The 25,323-nt window shown below is 32.6% G+C and overlaps 1 protein-coding gene across 5 annotated transcripts in view; it reads right to left on the bottom strand.

The window, feature by feature from the left end:
- The window catches only part of Lola (longitudinals lacking), a 499,448-nt gene that overhangs the window by 341,003 nt on the left and 133,122 nt on the right, over positions 1-25,323 (bottom strand). The window contains exon 5 of one of the 5 annotated variants that reach the window (XM_023163917.2): positions 2,204-3,095. The exons of 3 other annotated variants lie outside the window; for them this stretch is intronic. In XM_023163917.2, coding sequence (XP_023019685.1) covers positions 2,629-3,095 — 467 coding nt within the window. In that variant the 3' untranslated portion in view covers positions 2,204-2,628. Of the gene's footprint in view, positions 1-2,203; positions 3,096-9,863; positions 10,355-25,323 lie in introns of those variants that run through there. One more of the 5 variants, XM_023163907.2, reaches the window with a different exon arrangement.

Below are 25,323 nucleotides of genomic sequence, written 5' to 3'. Positions count from 1 at the left end.
TTATTCACCATTCGAAGCTTGATACCAAACAGTTGTTGGACTACGGTAGGAATGAACTATGATGTCTAACAGATCTTCTTACAGGTCACTATCATTTTAATCATCATATGCACAGACTCGGACTGTCGGAAGACAGTGTGTGTCGCCTCTGTTTGGAAAATGATGAAACAGCAGAGCACATACTTTGTGCCTGCCCCGCTGGGGACCTCATCAAGTTTTTAGCGTTTGGCAGAGCCGTACTCTTGCCATCTGACCTGAAAGACCACTCACCATAAAAACTAATCGGTGTGAATAGGTGTGAGCCACAATAAACCCTTGCAGATTGCGGTAGAGGGTCGAATATACCCACTCACCGTGGACCTAACCTAACCCCTCGTTTATGGTATCACTACGGACAGTGTACTCTCACGGTGTCTCACACAGGGAGTAACCAAATAGACTAACTGCAAATACTTACTAACGACAGATAACGCAGCTACTCCAACAACAGCCAGACAACTAATCAGCCTTCACTTCCACCTCGCTTAGTAATAATTATCGCAACAAACGTAAACTATACATAACATACATACAGACCAGAGACCCTTGGACTTAATATCGAAAGGAACAGACAAAACGCTCGAAGATGTTTCCTCATCAACCGATTCATTCAGAAAAGGTGGAGGAAGGAGACTAGTGAACTAGACTATAGGAAAGATATGGCTTTGGAACAATATTAAACTCCTAACTAGTTCAAAACAAAAACCGATAATCACCTAGTGATCGACACTAACGTTATTTCCAATCCAACGAAAAAAGCAGAAGCCTTCTATAATTACTTAGAGAACACATTCAAATTCAACAACATACATCGACAAGTTACCCTAGGCAGATATCCCGGACATATCCCTCTCGACCCTAATTACCCTCTCAGATCTCTATTCAGCGAGGAAATCATCCTCACTGCGGTAAAAATACCACCCCTGAGCGAAACTCAGTCAACCGCCAAGTCTAAAAACCTTCAAGATAACATCTTCCCTGGAAACAGACAAGCACCATTACGATCCCCAAACCCCACAAAGACCATACACCCCTGAGTCCTGAAGACCATTAGGATTCTAAGTTGCCTCAGTAAATTACTCGAATGATTTCTGACTAACAAACTCAACGATTTCCTTCACCATAACAACGTTATCCACACACCAGCCTTAACAATTCACCCAGAACGTCCTTATCGAACTTCGCATCCACATCACTCAAAACATCAACTTTTTTTCAAGGACAAAACACAAGCACTACAGGAAAATCCTTAAGGAGCTCTCAGAGCGGTGCCCATGCGAAAGTAGTGATTCACATTGGATCTGAACCGGTGAAGATACCATCCATATGGAAAAAGGTTATCAGGAAGTTTATTTCATATAAGAGTTCTTAAACAGTAAAGTAAGTTCGAGGTGTACTGTGTTGAACCTCAAAACATCTTACTGCCCGGTTGTCGTTCTCCTTGATATCAATTCATATTAACATTCATATTTTCTCACCTTCATTTTCAGTTTTCAATTTTTTTTTAATATCTGAAGATACTTTGTTGAACAGTTTTAAAGTATAGTGATCGACAAATTATAGAATAGTAGTTCTGCAAAGAGGTATAGAAATGATATGCTTTTATTATTCTGTTCATCACAAGTGATATATATTTTCCAAGGATCAGTTGCTTTGTGATGTTCAACTCTTTGAAACTTTTTATTTCATTATTTAGATGCTTTCAACAAAATTCATGTCACTGACGAAAATATCAGTCACTTTATATTGATATTTTGCAGCAAACTCAACTTGAAAATTCAAGAAGTCGAAAGTGAAAAAGATCAAAAAAAGTGATTGGATGTTTAAATATAAATTGATATCTGATTTTTGAAAAATTGTTATCCTATTAACCAAGATGTTTTGTCTCTGTTCCACCATTAATATTAAGAATTCCTTTGGCAATAACCGAGTTCTCTGGAACGAGGAAAATTGAAGAATCTTCATATTAGTACGAGAAACAGATTATCTTTTTTTATAAACCATTTTTGATGATTGCAAAGCTACCTATATATCGAAGTAAAGGCAAATTTCACCATTTGGATGGGTGCTTCTTTGAAATTTTTTCGAAGATTTTCCATAGAGTACTTTCTACCATTTTTTGTATTCAGTATACCTTTTAAAAAATATTTGGAAAATAAAAAACTTTTCACAAGCGAAATATATTGATTTTCTACCAGTAGCGTCTATAACTACAGCATTTTAAATACCGACAAGTATAAATGTTGTAAGAACAAGTAGCTGAATCAAAAATCAAAAAATTATTCTGTCAAACATTCGTCATATTTAGAGTAATCAAAAAACAGAGATTAAATCTACAAAGAATACTCAAAGTCGAAATTTCGCCTTCACATTTTCCATGCGGGGCTGGATGGAAAAACTGTGATAAGATTCAAAATATCAAGGATGTGCAAATCTTCTTCCAATTTCAACTTTGAGCATCGATTCATTTATAAATTGTTGCAAATTAATGTTTAGTAGAAATGTTGATTGGTTGAAGAACAAAAAAGAAAAAAGAACACTAAAACACCATCTACCAACGCTAGAAAATATAGAGCAAAATAAAACCGTTTAATGATGTTTGGTTTTAACGTGGGCTTCAAGATTTTTGTAACTGTAATCCGTAAAACCGCAAAGTGTACAGCCGAACTTTTTCTCGGCCATTTTCCCCTTACAAACTCTCCTATGGGCAACAAATATATCCCTCTGGAAGAGTATTCCACACGAGGTGCATCTTAATGTATCAACGGGGGTCTTTAACTCGCTCAAAGCCACTTCACATTTCAATTTCTGTCTGGGCTTTTGTTTTTCTTCTTCAGGAGTCATCTCCAGGAATTTTTGCATTCTACCCGCAGGTGTCATCTTATTGAGAATGATGAATTTGGGTTTTTTTACGGTTAATGTCTTTTTTTCTTCTACAACTGGTTCAGGGTCATTATCAGAGAAGCTCAACTGTTGGCTCAGTTCTCGTCTGATTTTCTCTACAACTTTTTTCGCTTTTCCGTCCTTTGACTTCGTCACGTTACCCAGTTTTGTACCTAAAAAAATCAAAATGTCAGCAAAATATTAACAAATGTTCATGAACCCCAGGTATGCTAAGTGAATGACAAGTTTTTTCTCCAAATGTTCACTATATATTTTCCCTCCTTCTATGCAGCATTTCGTTTATAGTACGTTTTTATTCCAGTTTTAATCTGTTTGGAAAAATAGATGAATACGCTGAAACAAATATATTAAAAGGAAAATTGAAAGCTACAAAGAAAATATATCTTTCCGTTCGACTAGAATTGGAGATCCATGCCGTATGTAAAATAGTCAGGTAAAACCTCTTCTGTAACTATTTTAGCGTATTTGTCCCACATCTATCCGACAAATTCATTTAATTTATTGTTGTCACTAAAATCAGCTTGTTGGGTTTATTTGGGAATTTCGTCGCACATATTTCACTTTTCATCTACTTAACAAACAATTGAATTACCAAATAAACATTCATTATTGACCAACAGTGAAATATAATATTTTCCAGCTATATTATTCGTTAAAATATTGCATTAGCGTTTTGCAGTCCAAATATCACTTGGGCAACCAAAAATCATCGAACTTAAATGTAGTAGCATGTGTACTGAAAAAGTGAAGTCCCATTTTTTATTAATTATATTTCTTCAAGGTTTAAAATTTTCCACTCTCTGTTTAAAGTACTTTTGGTCCCAAAATAAATTAATAATTCGTTCAATATTGTAACAATTCAATGAATTAACCAACGCTTAGTTTATTTTCACTATTTAAATTCCTTGTTCAACGGCTCGATTCACTTTCTGAACTGCCCTCTTGGGCCGGGAAGCCGGGCATATATAATGTAACGGCTCTTTCTAGAAATCTGTAGTCGGTTCGGTACTCGACTAGAGTTTTACCGGCGGTTGCCGACTGCATTCTTTCGCTGTGATGTCATGTGTTTGTTCGCTGGCCGGCATATCGGTCAGGGGCGGCTTCAGATACGTTACAATATTTTGAAAGATTATGTTCATTGCTCGGTTCATCCTTTTTATTCTGTTCTTTCACGATCATTGAATGATCATTTCAACCAGACTATTAATTGCTACCAAATCAGTAATACTAACCCCAATGTTGGCAAGTTTTTCCATTTCTTATTATTTCAAATTATGAATACACTGAAAATTAATAACACTATCTATGAAAATAATTATAGAATTAGTGTATTAAATTTTATTTAAGACGTCTTTCGCTGCATGGTAGCTTCATCAGTTACTGGCGCATAAAACTATTCTCATCAAACTGAATATAACTCATGTTAACCTGTTAGAGAAAACGTATATGTTTTAAGGGTTAAATGGTAAATAGTTATGACAAAAAATAATTCACCATGTTTCGAAAAAAACTTGAATGAAGTAAAATAAACAACTTTATTGTTGTATAATTTAAGTTGGATAACACTTCACTTCTTTATATGTGAATGAAAGTTTTAGGAACCAAATTCACATAATCCGCAGAGACGAAAAGCCATGTAAAGAATAAATAAAAAAAATTATTCTAAAAATATTTATTTATATCTTCTACCACTACCTTGAAGCTAAAATATAAAATAATGATGAAAAATAACAAATAAAACTGGAACTATTGTAGAGAAAATTCATAAACCTACACGTAATCTGAGGAACTTTACCAACTATTTTAATGATAATGGTAAAAAAAATCACATCTTTTAAATTGAGTATTCATTGTTGACATTTACAAAATGACTGTTGCGAGTGTATTATTTATTATCACTATTTCGTTCGATATTTCCCTACACCTAATTGTGAAACTTAATAGTGATAAGTTTTAATAAAAAATATGTATAAATTTTAGGATGGAAACATGACAGCTCTCATTCTAAATAATTCCAATAATTTTAAGGGGTAAAATCTCAGAAAATCCTAGTTTTGAAAAGCGTCAAGAATGTCATTACTGCTATTGCTGCAGTTACAGATAATCGCAAAATTATCTTTAAAGATTCGAAACTTGATTTATTTCAATCAAGTAAACAATTGCACAGTGTTATAAGGAAATACGAACTTATTGTCTTCTCAAATGTTTTGATTTGGAAGAAATTTTGAATGAATATCCATTTTTTCCATCTTTCATCTATAGCTGGAAAATTCGACTAGAAAAAATGGAAAATTAAATATTCAAGCTAACTTGATTACAATATCACCAAAATTTGCAAGAAGAAAGTGAAATGAATATACCAACATTTCAATAAAATATACAATATCACCAAGTGAAAAAATGGTGCCAATGATGAACTGAACTAGAGTTTCATTATGAAAAACGTAGAAAATGGACTGAGAGCTATCATATTTCTGTCCTAAAGCGTCTTTAATAATTATTTTTATCACTTTTGGATACCTATACCAATTAATTCAACATTATTTCAAGCTGCCATAAAATAATAAGAAAACTTAGAAAAGCCTCGAAGAAAATTAAACATCAAATTGAATTCAGACGCGAATGAAAATGTTGGGATCAATTTGGAATATACAAAAAAATCGCTTTTTTTCATAATGTATGTCACTAGCGAAATTAATAAGTCAATGAACATTTATTATAGATTTATTTCTAGATAATGTTCAACAAAAAAAGAAATATGCCTTGTGCTCTCAAAACCTGAAATCAAAAACTGAAATTAGTTTTTAAAATTCATGTTTCTTAAAGTGGCTTTTCTAAGCTTCCTAACGAAGCACACTACAAAAGTGTTTGAAGCAAAATAATTCAAAATATCTAGATCTGCGGAAGCTCCTATTCTAAGACTGATTTCAAATATTATAACATTGGAAAAATAATAGTGGTTTGAAAATGTACACTTACGTCTCTGAATCATTATTTTCTAGTGAGTGGTATAAACTTTGTGATGGAAGCACATATTCTAAGTATAAAAATACAATTCTTTTCATTCCTTACAACAATTATCGAAAGTTATCACAATTTACAAGTGGTATAAACATTATATCAAACCGAAAACCAAATTCAACAGTAACAATAGGAACGTCATCCAACTGACATAGGAACTAAGCTATGGAAATCGTGTACCTATATCCAGTGTTTTTCATAAGTTACGAATCAGATAAATTCATTCTCAACGTAATTCACACCGTGTATGTGTAAAATCCTTAAACATTTTCACTAGTTCGGACTTCCATTGTCTACTATATAAAATGATTTGAAATCCCTGAAACAAGTAAAAAAGAATAATTAAAAAAGAATAGTTGAAAATAACAATTATATTAAGCAACAATAAACCTGAAATGAAATGATAGTGAAATAACCTACAAGTAAAAATATAATAATTGAATAAATAAATATTAAAGGAATGAAAAAAGAAAATAATAAAAAATAAAAAGGTGTAGAGATTCCAAGTCACGTTAGTTCACGACGTTTCGATTGTTGGTATCTACAATCTTTTTATTTTTTATTATTTTCTTTTTTCATTCCTTTAATTTATTTATTCAATTATTATATTTTTACTTGTAGGTTATTTCACTATCATTTCATTTCAGGTTTATTGTTGCTTAATATAATTGTTATTTTCAACTATTCTTTTTTAATTATTCTCTTTTACTTGTTTCAGGGATTTCAAATCATTTTATATAGTAGACAATGGAAGTCCGAACTAGTGAAATTCATCACGAAACATTGTCAATCACCTTCAAACATCCTTAAACACGTTCATTTTGAATCCTGAAACACCATTTTCAAGGATGATTTCATCCCCCTGATGATGATCCGTTTTGAATTTATAAATAGTTCTTTTTCTAGAACGTCAGACGTGAGCTAATTTTATTAATTACAAAATTTCTTAGATTCGAATTGTCCGTCGCCTCGTCCGTTGCATACTGTAATAGATCACCTACTGGACTTATAACGTACTGCCAGGTGATGACGATCGTAATAAAATGAATATTTGTTATCAACAGAACGAGGCATCACCATCGAAAATGAGAACCTATGTAAGTCAAGTTTTTTCTCAAATAAATTTACCGTTAGACGTGCTTGAATCAAATGACCAACCGATTTCACTCCATTTCACAAATTTTGCAACACTTTCACAGTCATGAAGCAAAGGGAACTCATTTTGAACATTTGAATCAAAATATTCCATGTTCTTGTTAATTTAGTCACATTTAAAATAATACATTTTACAATGAAAAATTCAGAGAAATAAAAAACCTCACAATGATGGATACCTCATTTAAACCTTCTTTCAAATGATTCATTATCGTCGGTAAACACCCTCCTTCTATTTAACGAAAATTAAAAGAAATTGCCAATTCAAGAGGTTTGCCAATGCTAGAAAAATGTCATTTTAACAAAACTTAACGTGTCCCAGGATTTTATTCATATATTGTAAATTATATAGAAAATGAATTAATCCGTTTGTTATTTATGCCGCACTGTTCGTTACAGACTGGATGGAAACCATATACTTCTATAAAATATCACCTAAGATGGGTGTTAAGGCTACTACACCCACTTTCAATATGTATAAAATATATTATTATTGTCTTTATCTCAGAGTAAAAAGGTAACACTTCAAAAATCATTTTCACAAATTGGAAACAATAAAAAATTCACTGGCAGTATCAATATTCTCGCTCAACACTATAAGAAAATAATACTAACAGTAACTGTCTTTTTCATCTGAAGCAAGTGTAAAAAATATCACACAAAACAGTTCTGAACGTATATTCAGAACTTTGTGAATGTAGGAATATTGCGAACTATTGTTCGCTATCTAACCTGATTTTTTTTAATTGGCAGTGACCAGAAATAAATGAGAGATACGGGTGACTGGAATGCGTTAGGTATAAACGAGTATTTATTGATTCATTCAGCAGTATGCCTCACTTCCAGATTTCATCCGAAGTTATTCACCTTATACACAAATGAAGACGCAGTTTTCAAATGAAAAACTTCCTAAAATATATAGTTGGGTGGAAATATTCATCAGAAGTACATCAAATACAATGTCAAAAAGAGGTGTATTCAAATCAAATCAACATATGCTTTATTGTCTGAAGATTCTTATCTTATTGACAAAGCTTGGTTGAAATAATTGAATAAAAAAAGACAAACAAACAGCAATCCAAATTTTCAAGAAAAACTGAGATGGAGAATCCGTTTTGTGAAGTTATCAAAAATGTAATTCTTCATTTTCGTTACTTATAGAAAAAATAATGCTAAAAATCAATTAAAGCCTGTTTTATACTTTCAGAATAACAACCTCATTGGGGACATGACAAAAATATTGTCACTATTTTGTTCAGAAGACTTGATTTTTGATACCATAGTATAAAACTACTATTGAATATCTAAAAGTAATCTAGATAAGTATTTTTTTCACTGTGAGCTCCAACAAAACTTTTCAAAATCTGAATATAGTAACCAATATATGACGTTTCATTTGAAAATATGCGCCTCTCCTGTTCAGCTGAAACTTGTAAGTAAAACATCCTTCCATTCTACATTTCATAGTTTTTTTAACTGAATCTGGATGTGTGGCACATACTGTTTGAGTAAAAAGCTCCCAAAAATGAACAGAACAACAACGAAAAACTTGATTATGTGCAATAGTCCGCTAATAAAATAATGTATCAGAAGGTGAGACAATATTCAAAATAGAAAGATAATGGAAATGAAGGTTTTGACTCTCTATTTCACCATCTTCATACAAAAAAATATGGGAATCTTACAAAGAGAGGAAGAAAGCAAATATTTAATTTCAGAAAAAAGATGTGAAGATCATGCAAAATAACAAAGTGGAAGAAAAATCCCTTTGTTTGCCTGATCCACACAATTTTATGAAGAGTTTATTTTGAAATGAATAGCTTTCTCCCATACTTTGGGAGACCTCTATATTTTTTCGTATAGAGATGGAGTAGTAGAATGCCAAAACCATTTTTTCACAAAAATTAATCTCTTTTCAAAATATACCCCTTTCAATTTGAGAAAGATAATTCTTGAATATAAAACTCTAATGAGTATCAGAATACTAATCCCATTGTGTAATGAAATATGTAGTATGACTATTGTACGAAAAAAACATTCAAAACCCGATGAGATATTTTTGTTCCCAAAACAATTTTAGAGATATATTTCTGTACTGCAAAATTACACATAATCACCTTTCAATTCATTTGAAGTTCCAGTCATTGACAGAAACTTGTCTTTTATATTATTCATCCTGTTCGAAAGTGAAATCGCGATATGAGCCGTAAGTAACAAAATAAATATTTTATATTATCTACAAGTGAAACACCAAAATATTCCCCCAACCAGAGCAACACCAATGATTTAAACTGAAACTTACTTCTAAGTAAGATGTCTTCCTTTATCGGCACAGTTTTTATACTTTATTTTCACAACAACGTTTTCCTGAATTTTCGTACAATGTTTGACTCATGTGTTTGTTTTCTACCACATAAATTTTACCTTATTCAGATTGAAAAATTGGTGTTACTCTGAAAGATGAAAGTGAAAAAATTTGTTATATTTCATTTTCAAGTCAGGGAATAACATATCGCTATGATTTCTCATTTCATAATTGACATTTCAAACCGGAAGTTAGACAATAAATTTCGAATTATTAGTTCAATATCATATGACATTGAAATTTTTGGTTACAGGTGTCCAGAAATAACTGACTGTTTGGAATGCCAATTATAGAACCAACTTCATATTTTTTCAATATGCAACATATTCATCATCGCTGTAATGAAGTTTTACCCAATCCACTGTGTAGACTTAAAACTGAATTTTGTGAAGTACTAGTTACTACTACTACTATTGTCGTTGCTTAGTTCAATCTGCATACTTTCGTTGTCTTCGTTAGATTCTTTTTCTTCATTTTTAATTTCTGACTTTATTTCATTTTTGATAGCAGAATAATCTATCTCCCTATGCATTCTTTCCATGTGTCTGGCCATATGCATTTTTTGCTTGGCTTTGTAAACGCAATAGGGACACTTGAATTGTGGTTCTTTTCCACATTCCCATTTCTGGTGATTGCGCAGTGAGCTTTTGAGCTTGTACGTTCTTCCGCAATCTCCACAAACGAATCCTCCGGGACTTCCATCCAAGGAAGACTTGCTCCTGGGCTTCTGACTGAATGAAAGGTCTAAGCTCTTGGAACAATTCAGAGACTGCAACATCGAATTTTTCATGTTTTCCCTCATTAGCATCATGGGTAGGACTAAATGGGATGGCCAGTTATCCCAATTACGATTCACTCTCAAATCTTCAGCTGAAAAATTACGGTAGTTAAGTAACATCAGGACGAGGTGGAAAAGGGAATCACCGAAGAAAAACATATGAATAATGAAAAATGATGATTATTTATTTAACAGCATGCAAAATATACACAATAGGTGATGTGTCAATAGAAACAACTTGATAGGGAATAAGCGGAGCAGTCAATAAACCAAAAAAAAATGTAAACCAAAAGCTTAAATAAGGATAATAGTACCCTAGACATATATAAAAAATAACAGCGATCGAACTCAGTCACTATCTATTGAATAACGTAACATTCTTTTTTATTTTACACACAAGCAACTACTACCGAATCACAGTTATCTGACAACTATTTACACATTCTCGGTAATCGACATGAAATCTACCTGAACATTTATCGAGAAAAATCCAGTGCCAGGACAGTACCAATTTTTTGTAGTTTCAAAAAGGGCAACGGAAAATAAATATAAGCATATGAAACGCAGCAAAATATACGGAGTTAGACGTGTTTAATATATAACTCGGCGAGTATACTCGTATGTTACATGAAAATCAACAATTTTTTATAGATTGTTTGAAGGTGATTGACAATGTTTCATGATGAATTTCACTAGTTCGGACTTCCATTTTCTATTATATAAAATGATTTGAAATCCCTGAAACAAATAAACAACAAATAAACAAACATTTTCAATTCTTCTTTTTTATTTGTTTCAGGGATTTCAAATCATTTTATATAATAGACAATGGAAGTCCGAACTAGTGAAATTCAATTTTTTATAGAGTTCTAATTCTAGAATGGAAAATGTTCATCATGGTGTGTAGACTTACTGAATATGTCAAAAATGGCACCGCTTCACATAAAATGTGAAAAGGTAATAATTATTCAAATTTCGAAAGCCCATCTTTAATTTCGAATTATTTTTTTGAAGTTACATTTTCAAAATTCCTGAAATGTTGTTTTAGTTTTCGTTAAATTGAACCAACCGTTTTTTTCAATGTATATCCATAAAAATAATTCCTGAATGAATTGAAATCAGGGGTAATCGGCACATAAAAAAGTAGCCTGAATCAATTTTTTTATACAGTTTTCGATGAATTGCATGAATTTACAAGTCAGAAAACTAATGAAAAAAAAACACAATTTATGCAATGTTTTACCTTTCTAACTCTATAATGGTCAAACATTCATCTACAGTTTTTTAGAGAGTAATTTTCGATGTCTTTAATGTTAAATTACTTTTCTAGAAAAAGGATGAGAAGTGAAAAATAGTGACATTTTTCTTTAACTTCATTTAGAGTGAATCTGAATATTCATCTGAATAACTTCACGGAAACATCTAGATATACTTTTGAAATATCAAATAATAAAAAATATTTAAATGTATGGTTTTTCTCTTAGAACGGTCTTTTTTTTAATGACAAGTCCCTCCGGACGCCCCGCCCATATAGTACTGTTCATAAATAAAAATACGTATTTGTGCTTATAGCAGGGCCCCTACATACCGTGCAACCTGCAAATACTTATTATGTATAAAAGCAATTGATGAACGTTTTTGTAATTTAATACGTATTTGTCAAAATTATTGAATAACTATGCTGTTTCAATGGATTCAGGACTCGTGGTTTGAATTAGGTGTACTTGTTTCCACTATAAAAAGTTCGTGAAGGTACTTTTCTATCGTTGGTCTTGAAGATTTGTGAGTATTTTCAATACAATAAATTCTGATGATTTTATAGCAACCACCGCTAAATTTTAGTATTCTGAGATTTGAACAAAATTTTTCATCTGATGACATACAACTTCCAGAACAAGTGATTTGGTGTGTTATTTTTGATTTAGTTGCTCAGTAATATTTTGATAACTCAGTATCTGATTATAGGAGCCGACAAGTCTCCTGAATTGATAAAAATTGTAGAAGTCGTTTCATGATTTGTGAGAACAGTGTCGATAGTTTCAATATATGCTTGAAAAAAATTTTGAACAATCGACTTCGGGAAAAAAACAAACCTGATGTGACAGTGAAGATCTGAGTTTTTAAAACAGCTAAGATATCTATAAACACCATATATGTGGAACTGACCCCGAAATACTGAAGGTAAATGTTCTAATGACGCAACATTTTGACTTTTGCTGTAGTTAATTATTCTCCCGGATTTTTCTGGATCGGATCTGTGAGATTTTCTACAGTTTCCAATCAAGTTGTCGTTGATGTTTTTCGTTAACAATTATTTGTTGGTTTTAGTCTTTGGTTTTTATTTGAATTTCTCAAGCTTTTTTCGAAAATATTTGGCACAAAATTTGCTTTTGAGTAGATTTTCATCCATTCTCCTGGAAAACATATGACTCATTACCATTGTTCTCTTATACGATCGAAAATAAGTTAAAAAAATTCCACTCAATAGATTTCTTCAACAAGCTTATTGTCATTTGATTGACCATAACAATGGCCACATATTTCGAAACAAGTCAATAATCCTGCATCTAGAAGAATAAATGAAAACCAGCTCAAGTTTATGGATAAGGTACATCAAGAAACCTTCTGAAAAAAACTCTATCATTTTGTAATCAAATAGAAAGGTTGATCCCACATTGATTCAGAACCAAAACCAAATTTCAATAATCCTCCTCCAATTCCTCTCTGGTTGTTTGATGGACTATCATACAATATTATCAGGTAAATACAGGTAATCGGTATGTGACCCTTCGTTTTAGACCCATCTTTTGTGGGCGGAGAACAAAAAATATTTTATATCGAGGACCTCTGGAGAGATCTATTGATGAGCATCTGCGTAACTCACGACTGAATGGCCTTAAGAAAGGTTGAAATAGAGAATCATGGAACGAAAAGGAGTGAGCTACCCCTTTTCACCTATAGTAAGCACTGGCACTGGACGTAACAATAACTGCTCTACATGTGAGCACACAATAAAAAATTGAAAGTGTGATGTAACACCAAACATGCCACAACACCCAAGGCAGTCAATCGGTACCTTGAAACCATTTTATCACGTTATCTCTTTCTTGGAACATAACTCTGGATTATTTTCCTCCAAAATGCCGATTTTGTCCTTATGTTGTCTCCTGACGTGCCGCAACTGGTGCCCTCTCCGTTTACATTTTTGTGGGCAAAAAGGGCATTGAAACATTGGTTCTTTGCCGCATTCGTACGTCAAATGTCTTTGTAAGGAGTCTTTCCTTATATAGTTTCTGTTACACTGAGGGCACTGGAAATTTCCACGAATCCTGTTGGTTTTCTTTTTTGGCTTTTCTGAATCTGGCGAAAAAAGGACTGGAAATTCGGGAATCAAGTCATTCGCTTTGTCCTCCAAGAGTTCTATTTTTATGGGAAAACTGAGATCCAATTCTTTCAGCTCCATTTTCATCGGCATTGTACCTGCAAAGAAATATTTTAGTTTTTGTAATGAACGTTTGTTTCTTACTGATTATCAACTTTTGAGATATTACCTGTACTCCCTTCTATCAGGTCAAAAAAATGTGCGATTATATATAGCTACACAAGCAGAAATTTTTACATTTACCATTTAACATTGTCGATTTCATATCCCTTTGTTTCGTCATCGTAGTTGTATTCATCACCATCAGCTTTTGCAAGCTGACATTACTTATAATCACCTCGGACAATTCTCTTCTTCAAATATACACTTCATTAAAAGATTTTTCTCACACAGAATCCTCATCATTTTATCACTTTTGATGTTGAAAATCCAAGTAGCTTATGTAGAATAAAACGCAAAATATGTAAGGGCATTTTATTTCTCCTTTGAAGAATGGAGGTTGGTAAAGTTCTATATGAAATGAACCAACAGAAACATCATATTGGACCACGACCACTTGGATTTTTATATTTTTCATTTTGCTAGCACCTAGTACCTATAAAGAATATTGAATTTTCCGTGTTTCAACTTTGTAGGAAAGCCGTTTATGAGTTATCAGAGCTGAAAATTTGAAATTTTCACCTTGTTATTGTTTTTTTTAATTCATTATATCAAACAAAACAGTAGATATATAACACGACAGTACTGTTTTTTTCTGAAATTAAAAAAAAGTTTTTTGAAAATTATTAAAACGGCCTTCTTTGTTTTTTGTTAGAAAACTATGTTGTTTGCATCTTACTTTGTTAGTTATATACTTGCTTGAAAAAGTTATGAATTTCAATAAAACACGCCGGTTTAATGGCCTACAACCTGCAATATTGTACTTTTTCGCCGAAGCAAAATTTATTAAGATCTGTATTCCTCAGTTAATAATGCATTGAATTTAAATATCCATAAGAATGTATTATCATTCCCTCCAACCGATTTCCTGGAGTCTTTGAAGTCTACTAGATACCCGATAGGACAACAAGAGGATTGATCCGAATTCTTGGGGTTCTTGTTGAATACTCTTCGTGAGCAAAACAATAGCAGAATCAATACCCCTGACCGTTCTGGATTGAAGGATTCCGTACAGTCTATCTAGTCCTGTGTTTGTAAATCTTTTGCTGGAAAAATCCTCACTTATTTACTTTGTAGTAAATGTTCAAGAGGTAGCAAAAACCTATGTAAATTTCTGTAACTTCAACTGGCGTTTCCTAATATGACTAATAACCAGTCCGTGCAGAGATTATTGTTAAATAACCTGAAAATGGAACTTTTAAAAGTTGATGATCTACTGTATTGCCAAACATGCGCCAAACAAACTGACTGTTATAAGAAAACAAGTATAGCTGAGGCACCAGTCAATCTGATTATAACACTGATGATCTTCAAACATGACTCAACCTCTGACGGATGCACCAAACTCTTACGAAGGTTGGAAATAGACGAACACTTCAATCTAGCAGACTACTATTATAATCTTCATGCAGTCATTGTTCACTGTGGTTCTGGTGTTGAATCTGGTCATTATTACGCCTAGGTTCAAAGACGAAACGGACTGGTTTAAGTTTGACGATAGTCGTGTCACTAAGTGTTCTGGCGATGTATTGAATTTATTGGAGACTCTGGAGACACCCTACATTTTATTTTATGAGAGAGAGGACATTGGCAGATCAAGATCTTCAGATGATGTGGTGATGCAGGTTTTTCCGGGTTTTCCTGCAGCTGAAAAAGCAAATGTGCCACTGGAATCTTGAACTAACCTAATTATCGTTCTGAATCGCACATTCAAATATTTCACAAAAATATACTGCTTATCTTTTATTAAATTGTAAACAAAGGAAGTCCAAAGATGGTATATTTGTATATTTCCCTTGAAAACTCGCATATTTATGATTAGGAAATAACAAACGAAATAACGAGATAAAATAAGTTTAATATTTATCTATCCTAATAAAGTAATTGTCAAAATCTAAAATTACGAAATTCTAAAATAATCTTTATCGGTACATTTGGTAATATTATGCGTTCCTTGGCAATGCTGCTTTATATGGTAGACGTACTTAGTGGAAAAACTACAGAAATTACAAAAAAAACTCGCTGTTTTTCCACAAGTATACTTTTTGTGGTTGAACAAAGACGCCTGGTGTCGATAGCATTTTCCACAGCTATCACACGTATAGACTCTCTTCCAAGTTGCTGAAAAAAAAACAGAAATTCAATCTTGAAAAAATACAATAATGGAACAGATTGCATGGGTGTGTTGAGAAAAAATTTTTATATTTTTTTCAGTTTTAGTTAGTTACAAAAAGCACACCTACAATGAGAATAAACAATTATAATTATAAACATATATAATTATCTGTCACTTTCAATAATCTGACAAATATTACATCGGATTAGTATAGCTGTGGTGAAAATGTCAAGTTACTGAAAATCATCGTATTCAAATAACACTTCATTGTGAGATTTCCATTAGACAGCTTACAAAACAGCCAACAATCGCAAAACATGTTTCGCTATAGGAAGCGTTTTTTAGTATGAAAAACCTAGTGTATAGCGAAACACGTGTTTCGGTTTTGTAAACTTTCTAGTAAAAATCTCAAAATAAAGTGTTATTTGAATACGTTATGGATTTTCATCAAGTATCTCGACTAAATCCATCGCATATTTGAAATTCATCAATAATATTTATTGTTTGATTCATTACGTCAATTATGCACAGGCACCGCTCTTAGAGCGCCTCAGGGATTCTACTGTAGTGCTTGTGAAAAAACAAATCGAAAGTATCAATGAAGAATGTGAATTATAAATAAGAACATTTTTGCAAATTGTTTTTAATACTCATTTCAATCGTTTTTAACTGTACTGTACCGAACTAAATAACATACAATAGACATATTTAATCGGAAATTCGAAAACATCGAACTCTTCGCAGAATTCAAGAACATACCGGAATATTTTGGAATATGAAGTATAACGATTGAGGGGAGTCATATGTTGTGGCAACCATGTAACACCCATCCATATAGATGGCTTCCGTTTCAACCTGAAAGGAGTACTTTTGAAAATATGAGGGTTAGTATTGTTCTGATTCCACAACAATCGAAAGTATTCAAGAGCATTCCACAACATTCTAGAACATCCTGTAACATATTGAATTATTCAGGAATACCCTGTAACGATCGGAAACATCCTCCAATATTCCAGATCATGATGTAACGATCAAAGGAGTTTCAGTAAGGAAGCTTACATTTCATCCTGAATGGCGTTCCTTGGAACATATATGAGCTGGAAGTTTCGTCCTCTAGAAATTTTTTAGAACAGTCTGGAACATTCGAGAGTATTCAAGAACATTCCAGAATATTACAGAACATACAGAAATATTCCGGAATGTTGGGTAACGCTCCAGAATAGTCTGGAACGTTCAGTAACTTGCCCGGTGGTTGTGGCATATTCCTTAGACCATCGTGAGAAATCTAAACTATGATTCATGCTTGAAATGCTTTAAACATGTATATTAATTGTTTCAATTATTTTATTGAGATCTTTCAAAAAGTAGGTAGTATTGTCTAGAAAATGGCGACTATCAAAAATACTGACTAGTATCTGATTGCAGAATACCAAACACATAGTTTTATTTCGATTACACGGTATACATCCATCCCAGGGTTTTTTCTAATGAAGGTATTTAGTCATTTCATTCCTTCTATGATTTTGGTGATCACAATATGTAGGAGACTCAAGTGTGATCAATTTAGGAAATATTTCAAAAATACGTCATGTTATTTATTAGGAAGTAAATTTTATCGTAGCTCGATGAAAGTTGGTAAGTGGTCATAAAATTATGGAAAAAACTTTTTTATGAATCAGATCAAAAATTCCATTTCAGATTTTTTTAACTAATTTCGACAGATAACAATTGATATTGTCAAATATGGAAAATAATCATGAAATAATTCAAATTCATTTAAGAGAATATATGAATTGAAAGATGTTCCAACCTCAACTTCAATATTCTAAAACAAAAACACTCAGTATTCCAAGTTCATAGACATCAAAATTGATACGATTTAAACGAGTTCTTTCATTATTTGGATAAATGATGAATGGGTGAAACAGCGAATAAAATCCTCTCGTTAATAAGCCAAGCGAGTACCGAGTTGCGACAATATTTAATGATGAGTGTTCACGTTTTCTAACTGTGTACGAAAACGAATGTCCAATTTCGTGTAAGTCTGTTAATGAAAAAATTAATGATCATGTGTACACGAGCATATAATTCTGTTACTACACCTGAAATTTCAACAATCACCATCACGGATCCAGCGTAACTCACTTCTACCCTTATAAAACCCGTCACTAATTATCATCATTGTCAACTCAACACATACGATTACCAATTCATACTGCACCAGAAATTTCTATTTACTTTTTCTCAATTGAAATCAAAATTGCAAACTTTCATTTCAATATTCTGAAACGTATTTTCATATATTTAACAGTTTTCATATGGCCAATACTTGCTTAGTTTCGATAAAAAACATTCAATTACGCATCATTCACTATCTGACACATTGGGAAACTTTCATATTACTGAATAATCACACCGCTGGAAGTGGGTGTTTACAGGACTCAATAAATCGGTTTGATACTTTTGGATAAAAACGGTTTTCACATAAGCAATAACGTTGGTTTTAGTAACATCGGTTGTTAGAAATCCTCTTTCAAAATGTCGTGGAAACATGGTGTTCCTCAATAACATTTAATATTCGAGGATATCATTTTTAGACAAATTTCGTAAAAATAGTAGGTATCACATGAAGACATGTCCTGAAGTTCTCAACTAAAAAGTTCACCGAAAACAATAATTCCATGATAACTTTGGTATGAACCTATATATTTTTGTTAAACGTAATTCGCATGTTCAATGAATCAAAATTGAATTCAGTTTTGAAATCATCAATTATTTTTGACCAAATCTAGTCTCTTGTTTTTTGTTTCGTTTGACGTTCACATATTATTAAATTGGGTATCATCTAAGGATTAAACACGTATCTTGCAGGTAGGAAGCATTTTTATAATGTAAACAGTTCTTACATTTGTCTACCTACAACTTGAGAATTCGAATTCTAGAATATTAATGAATGATCTATTTGTTGTGATGTAATTGATGATACTTGAGGAAAATCCATAACTAATTCGAGTAGCACTTCAATGTGACATTTTTACTAGTGTCTAGTAAAAATCTCACAATAAAGTGTTATTTGAATAAATTCTCTTTGTTGTTTTGGAACCGTTTTCTTCCCAAGGTTCTGGAAAATACTGCAGCTCCATGAGCTTATTGACTTTTTCCTCCCATCCTTTCAAAACAACCATTTCAACAGTCAAGTTCCCTGTACCAGTAGGTACCAATATCTTGTTGAATATTTGTAATGATGTTCTGGATGGAATTCTGGTTGTTCATAAATTGTTTGCACTTAGATTCTTATAAGACATGAGGAGTTATCCAGAACTATTTCGTCCATATGCCCTCTAACCGAAAATTGACCAGTGAGATAGTCTGCTCTGTTGAAAACGTATTTCAGTTCTTTTCTCAGTTGGGCCCTTTACAAAGGTTTTCACCTGCATGTCCCCATGTTTCTCTAGATCTTTTCTCAGAAAGCCCTTTTATTTCACTTTTATTTCTGTTTAAATCTGTTTTCCGTTAATCAGCTGTCGCCCCCATACGAACGACAACTCTCAGAAATTGAGAAACTTCTCAAAATAATAGAAGATATAAAGCTTCAAATCCTTTTTGTAGAATTTAATATTGAAATACTCAAAATGAAGGAAAATTAGTTGCATCAATAAAAAAAAATGTATATATATATATATATATATATATATATATATATATATATATATATATATATATATATGTGTGTGTATGTGTATGTGTGTGTGTTATATATGTGTTACGTAGTTTCGATAAATGAACGAAATACAATCCCATTCACAAATTTTACATTACGTTTTCTTTTTAAACTGAAAGTTATACATTTTGGAAATAAATTGAATTATAGGAAAATCATCTTTTCCTATCTCATTACCTCATCAGCACCTTTTTGGATAACACTTTGAGACTTATCGCTCATTTCTTTCATAACATTACATTGTTTTCCGAAAGAGTCGAATTACTAGTCACGCTGACAGTACGTAAAGACATTCATACACTTATTTGATTCACTCCCAGCCAAAGGAATCTTGATCTATCTAAAAAATATATCCCTTTCAATTGATTCAAAATTTTGTTTTAAGGTGAATCCGTATATGTTGGGGAAGGACATTTTGAACATCTGATTGAATCTAAAGAAATAAACATTAAATGTTCAAGCCCGTCTCGGATATGTACCACGAACGGCGTTGGATTATATCCGACAGGCGTCAGTACAGGAATCTTCACAGAAAAATTTCTGCATATGCAATTGACGATACAACCGAAATAGTCGACTTTCAATTTTGGAACTGGCACACTTGCAGAGCGGTTTGTGGCTCCTTAGCCACTCGTCAGTGCAAAATAGTGGCCATTATCGACCTAAAGTCAATGATATTCCATAATTGAAAATCGAAATTCTTCCAGAGTATTTCATTCCTCTTCTTAAGTTGGAGCGAACAACAAAAATCTAGTCGTCTAGTCTAGTCGACGAGTTACTAACCAACTGCATATCCGAAATTTGCCCGATTCCTCTGAATAAGGAAGAAAAACTTTCCTATCAGTCATTAGTCTTATTGCATATACAGGAAATTTTCTGTGAAGATTCCCGCACTGACGCCTGTCCGATATAATCCAACGCCGTTCGTGGTACTAGCCAGTGAAGTAGTTGTTTTCTGATAGACATCAGTCCATTCAACCTACTGTGTAGGTATATCCAAGACGGGCTTGAACATTTAAAGTTCGTTTCTTTAGATTCGTTTACTGCCTGTCTTCAAGCATAGCCCACTGACTAATAAAAACATCTGATTAAATTTTTTTTTGAATTGCGGGTAATAAGTATAAGTATATTTCAATTACTCACATTTCATAAGCATTTTATTTGAATAAATTATTGTTTGAAGTCACATAAATTGTTTATTTGCCAAATGCAAATGAATAAATAACATCTCTGAATAATATGTCGTTAGAAAACAGTATTTTCTAGTCACATTGCAAAAAAATCAATAACTCTTAAATTAATGGCTGTATCACCTTCAGTTTTATTTTCTATTACACGGAATACATTCCATGCTTTTTCCTAATGTGTTTAGTAATTTCATTTCTCCTATGATTTTTGTAATCACAATATGTACAAGTATACTTCGGATCTTTCCCACATTCCAAATTGAGATGTCTCACTAAATTTCTTCGAGCATTGTATATCTTACTGCATTTTGGACAGATGAATGAGACAGTTGGTATGGTTTTCTTGAAAGACTTTTCCACCTCGGGTCTACTTTGAACCTCTACGTTTCCTTCACTCAGCTCAGTATGATCAATTTTAGAAATATTTTCTACAGAAATTAAAGTATCATCTCCTGTCAACTGTGGAATATCTTGATTGTCGTCCTCGTCTGGATAAATAACCTGGATGGTCCACGTTTCGTCTTCCCCAGTCAAAGGTTCAGCAAATAACGTGTTTGTCTCCAAAGATGATTCAAGAAGATCTACAAAAACAAAATAATTACTGGTGTATGTTTTAAAAATGATGATTTCCGGTTTACCCTCCAGAAATAGACAAAATGAAAGGCAGCCATTTTCAAGTACACTTTAATAAGTTTACAATATGGCACACATTAAATGTAATAACTACCCTTGTTGAAAGAGAAACGAAAAATATCATATGAAGAATACTTAACAGCATAAACATAGATTCTTATAGAATATTGTCAGTCTAAGAATAAATAAAAGTTAAGCAAGTAATGGGCTTTGGTTTAAAAAAGTAAATTACATTTTAATAGTCTAAGATCCCTGTATAAAACGACCTTTATCGAGATCGTTAATGGATGGAAAGTATTTTCATATCAAATTGAATATGTCAATAAATTTATTGCAAATGGGTTGATTGCAAAAATTCAGTCTAGAATATGAGCAATTGACAATTCAAAAAAAAACGTTTCAAACATTTCACTGCTTTGGTTAATGGACAAATTCCATACCGATCGAAAGTATGAAGCCTAAAGAATGTGCAAATGTTAGGTTGACCAATTTGTTCCCGTCACAACTTTTGGGTAGGCAGGTATAAACAGGTAAATCGATACTAGAAACTTGCACTGGTCTGGTTAATGAATTAAATTCAAGTTAAAATGGAGATTATTTCATTCAAAACACGCTGGTATAGAATTGTATGCGAAAATCAGTCCTAAACTCCGGTTGTCTAAAAAGTGTATTTTGCTGCGAGTGAATACGTGCGACAGAATTATGCCAATTACACAGCAGCATTTTACAGTAAATGAAAAATGAAACATTCTGAGCTATTATCAAAAAATGAAAGATGTCAAACAGTTCTTGCGTCATTATCAAATGAAGCTGATATTTTCATTGATGAAAAAATGAACAACTCTGCTGAAGAAAACAGCGAACAGTAGATCAAAAATAAAACGCTTTGACTCCAGCACAACACCTCCATACTGGATATCATTGACACAAAAAATTTTACGAACTATGTCGTAAATTCCATGTGGCTTAAAGCAACGGATCCGGTACACATGAAACTTCAGCCTGAGAACTGAGGTTGGTTCTCAGATGAATATTTATAAGCCACTAAAGTTCATTGGGGATCGAACACCTTCAAGGATAGAAGACATTGTGGAAATAACTGAAACAGAAAGCGATGACGAAGAATGTTCCGAAGTTGGAGATCACAACTGCATGTCCGATGACTGGGATGTCGAATAATTGGTTAGTTTAAAAACTTTTGTAATTATATTTTATTACAATAAAATTTTTGTATAAAACACAACATCTTTATTTTTTATATTTTTTTTATTTTCTGATAAATTTTTGCCTCGCTTGTTTTTATTTTGTCTGCTGAACAAAAAAAATTAAATTTTTAAGAGTAGTATTGTACATGTATCACTATAACTTTTTTATTTACTGAATATGTATACACTTGAATGTCACATAAAATATATACACACATATATAATTAATTTAATAAAAAAATATTTGAAAAGCATTCTTCTATTTCAATACTGTTTTCTATTTCAATATTAAGCTACTTAAAAATTATACACAGCATTTACGAGTCTATCGCTATCCCTTTCATTTTCTAGGACAAATACTACCTCTCATTCATAGGACGAACACACACAGCTGCAATGCTGTGTCCTCTTCTATCGCAGGGGATGGTACGACGGGACATCTCTGTCGCACATATTCACTCACAACAATATTTCACTTTTTTAAACTCGGCAACCAGAATTCAGGACTGATTTTTCGCATGCAACCCTATACCACCGTGTTTGTAATGAAATGTTCTTCAACTAACTTCAATTCATCAAGCAGACCAGTGCAAGTACTAGTATCGATTTACCTGTTTATACCCCCCTGCCCAAGACTTTTCACGGGAAAAATTTAGTCAACCTCATGCTTTCGTAGGGTATACTTTCGTGGTATGGAATTTGTCTATTAACCAAATCAATGAAATGATAAGAAAAAATGTTTAAATTGTTAATTAATCATATTCTGGCCTGAAATTTGTTATTCAACCCATTTGCAATGTAGTTATTGACATATTTAATTTGACATAAAATACTTTTCATTCACTAACCAGCTCGGTGAAGGTCATTACTGGGATCATATACTATGAGAAAGTATATTGAGTGAGAGAAATATTGATTTATTTCCAAGCAATTGTCGATGGTTCTGAGCAGTGACGATTCAAATTGAATTCCCAAAATTTCTGTGCTATCACGATTATTTGCATTTCTGAAATCACTGTGACCGCGGGCGCCTCAAGTTGATGATATTTTATGTATCAATTACATCACTGAAATGATATATTGAATAATAATATGATTTCAAATAACTAAATTGAATTATAATGAGGCTCATATGCGAATAATTCATGAAAGTGTTTTTGACCAATAATTTGGCGATTCTCTTTGCTAGATCAGAATTACAAAGTTATTGTACACTGTTCACTGTTTTTTAAAATAACCGGCTTGTTCCTTTTGTATAATCTCAAATTAACATCAACCCCACATTCGGGTGTACCTGAAGGTCTAGATGTACACCACTGCCTATTGGACCTTTTAGCCCCACAAGAACAATGTTCCCGGTAAAATCAACGTATATCAGAATACTACATTAATAATGAAATGGTTACAAAACCGGTATAACTAAACTTTCAAAAATAATTACCGCTGGAGGAAAACAAAAAATTGGATCAGTAACACCATCCCAAAGAGAAACATTGTTGGTAGCAGTTTATGGAACTCTCTGTACGAGACGGAACGATTCTGGTACTGCAGAGTACACAAGCGGCTGGATGACTTCCAGAATTTTCACTTTTTATGAAACGTTTCATAGTCCTTAACAAGAATAACACAAAGTATCTTTTTCATGGAAGCTACCAGACACTTCTTTCTAAAATAGGGACTCTCAACTCTCAACTTACAAATATCATTATAAAACAGATATACCATAAAAATGATAGTTCTGGAAAGGACGTTTTGGGTTTGCAACAGTAAAAGAAAATGAATGAAATCGTATTTGGTGAAATGGTTAGGGTTGGGTTAGGTTAACGAGTCTATACGTTTCTCCACTGCAAACCACGAGGATTTATTGTGACCCATCTCGTGAAAAAACTGTAACAATGAAAAAGAAAGCAAATTTGTGAAGAAAGAAACGAAATAGTTCGATAAAATGATCTATCTCTGAAGTTTAAGTCCATATCAGATGCACTGACCAAATATGAAAATTAATGAACTATATATACAATAATTGTACTTCAGATGGAAGTTTACTGTTTTTTTATATGAAAAATATACTTTCGTGTTCATTGTTAACTGAAAATGATATTTGCTATTAAGATTGACATGATGTGCATTTGTTTTAGAATGAGTAATATTCAAAATTGATGGACATTTAAAAAGGATCACTCGACTCAAACGTTTTATCTAGTTTTCGTCTAATGAAACAGATGACAGCTGGTCAGACCCAAATGTTAGTACTTTTAGAGATGATCAAATACCCATCTGTTTAGAATCAAACTTTCCTTTATACGACATCCAAAGTTATCTTGCAACATATGTCATTTGACATGATGGGACCTATGGCCACAGAGCTCTAAGGTTTTGGTTTACACTCCACAATGAATTTGTTTTTCAGTCATCTGGATTTTTTTTTTGAAAAATGGGCAAGTAAAGGAGGAAATATATTTCTCTTTGCAATGGTCCAAGAAGTCTTTCATTACCCTGGAAAAAAGGTGGTTCACCACCAATGATAACTCAATAAATTTGTGAATTAGACAAGTATAGTGTCAGAATATTTCGAAATATTTTTCCAATGTTACTTGTTTGTGACGATATCATATTGAAAAAATAATACTTTTGTAACTATCTCAAGTGATGATTCAC

This window comes from Leptinotarsa decemlineata, unplaced genomic scaffold (genome assembly GCF_025532065.1).
Source record: "Leptinotarsa decemlineata unplaced genomic scaffold, Ldec_3_MD MMD2_tig00000133_RagTag_RagTag, whole genome shotgun sequence".
Classification (NCBI taxonomy): Eukaryota; Metazoa; Arthropoda; class Insecta; order Coleoptera; family Chrysomelidae; genus Leptinotarsa; species Leptinotarsa decemlineata.
This window is presented reverse-complemented; position numbering and strand designations above follow the sequence as displayed.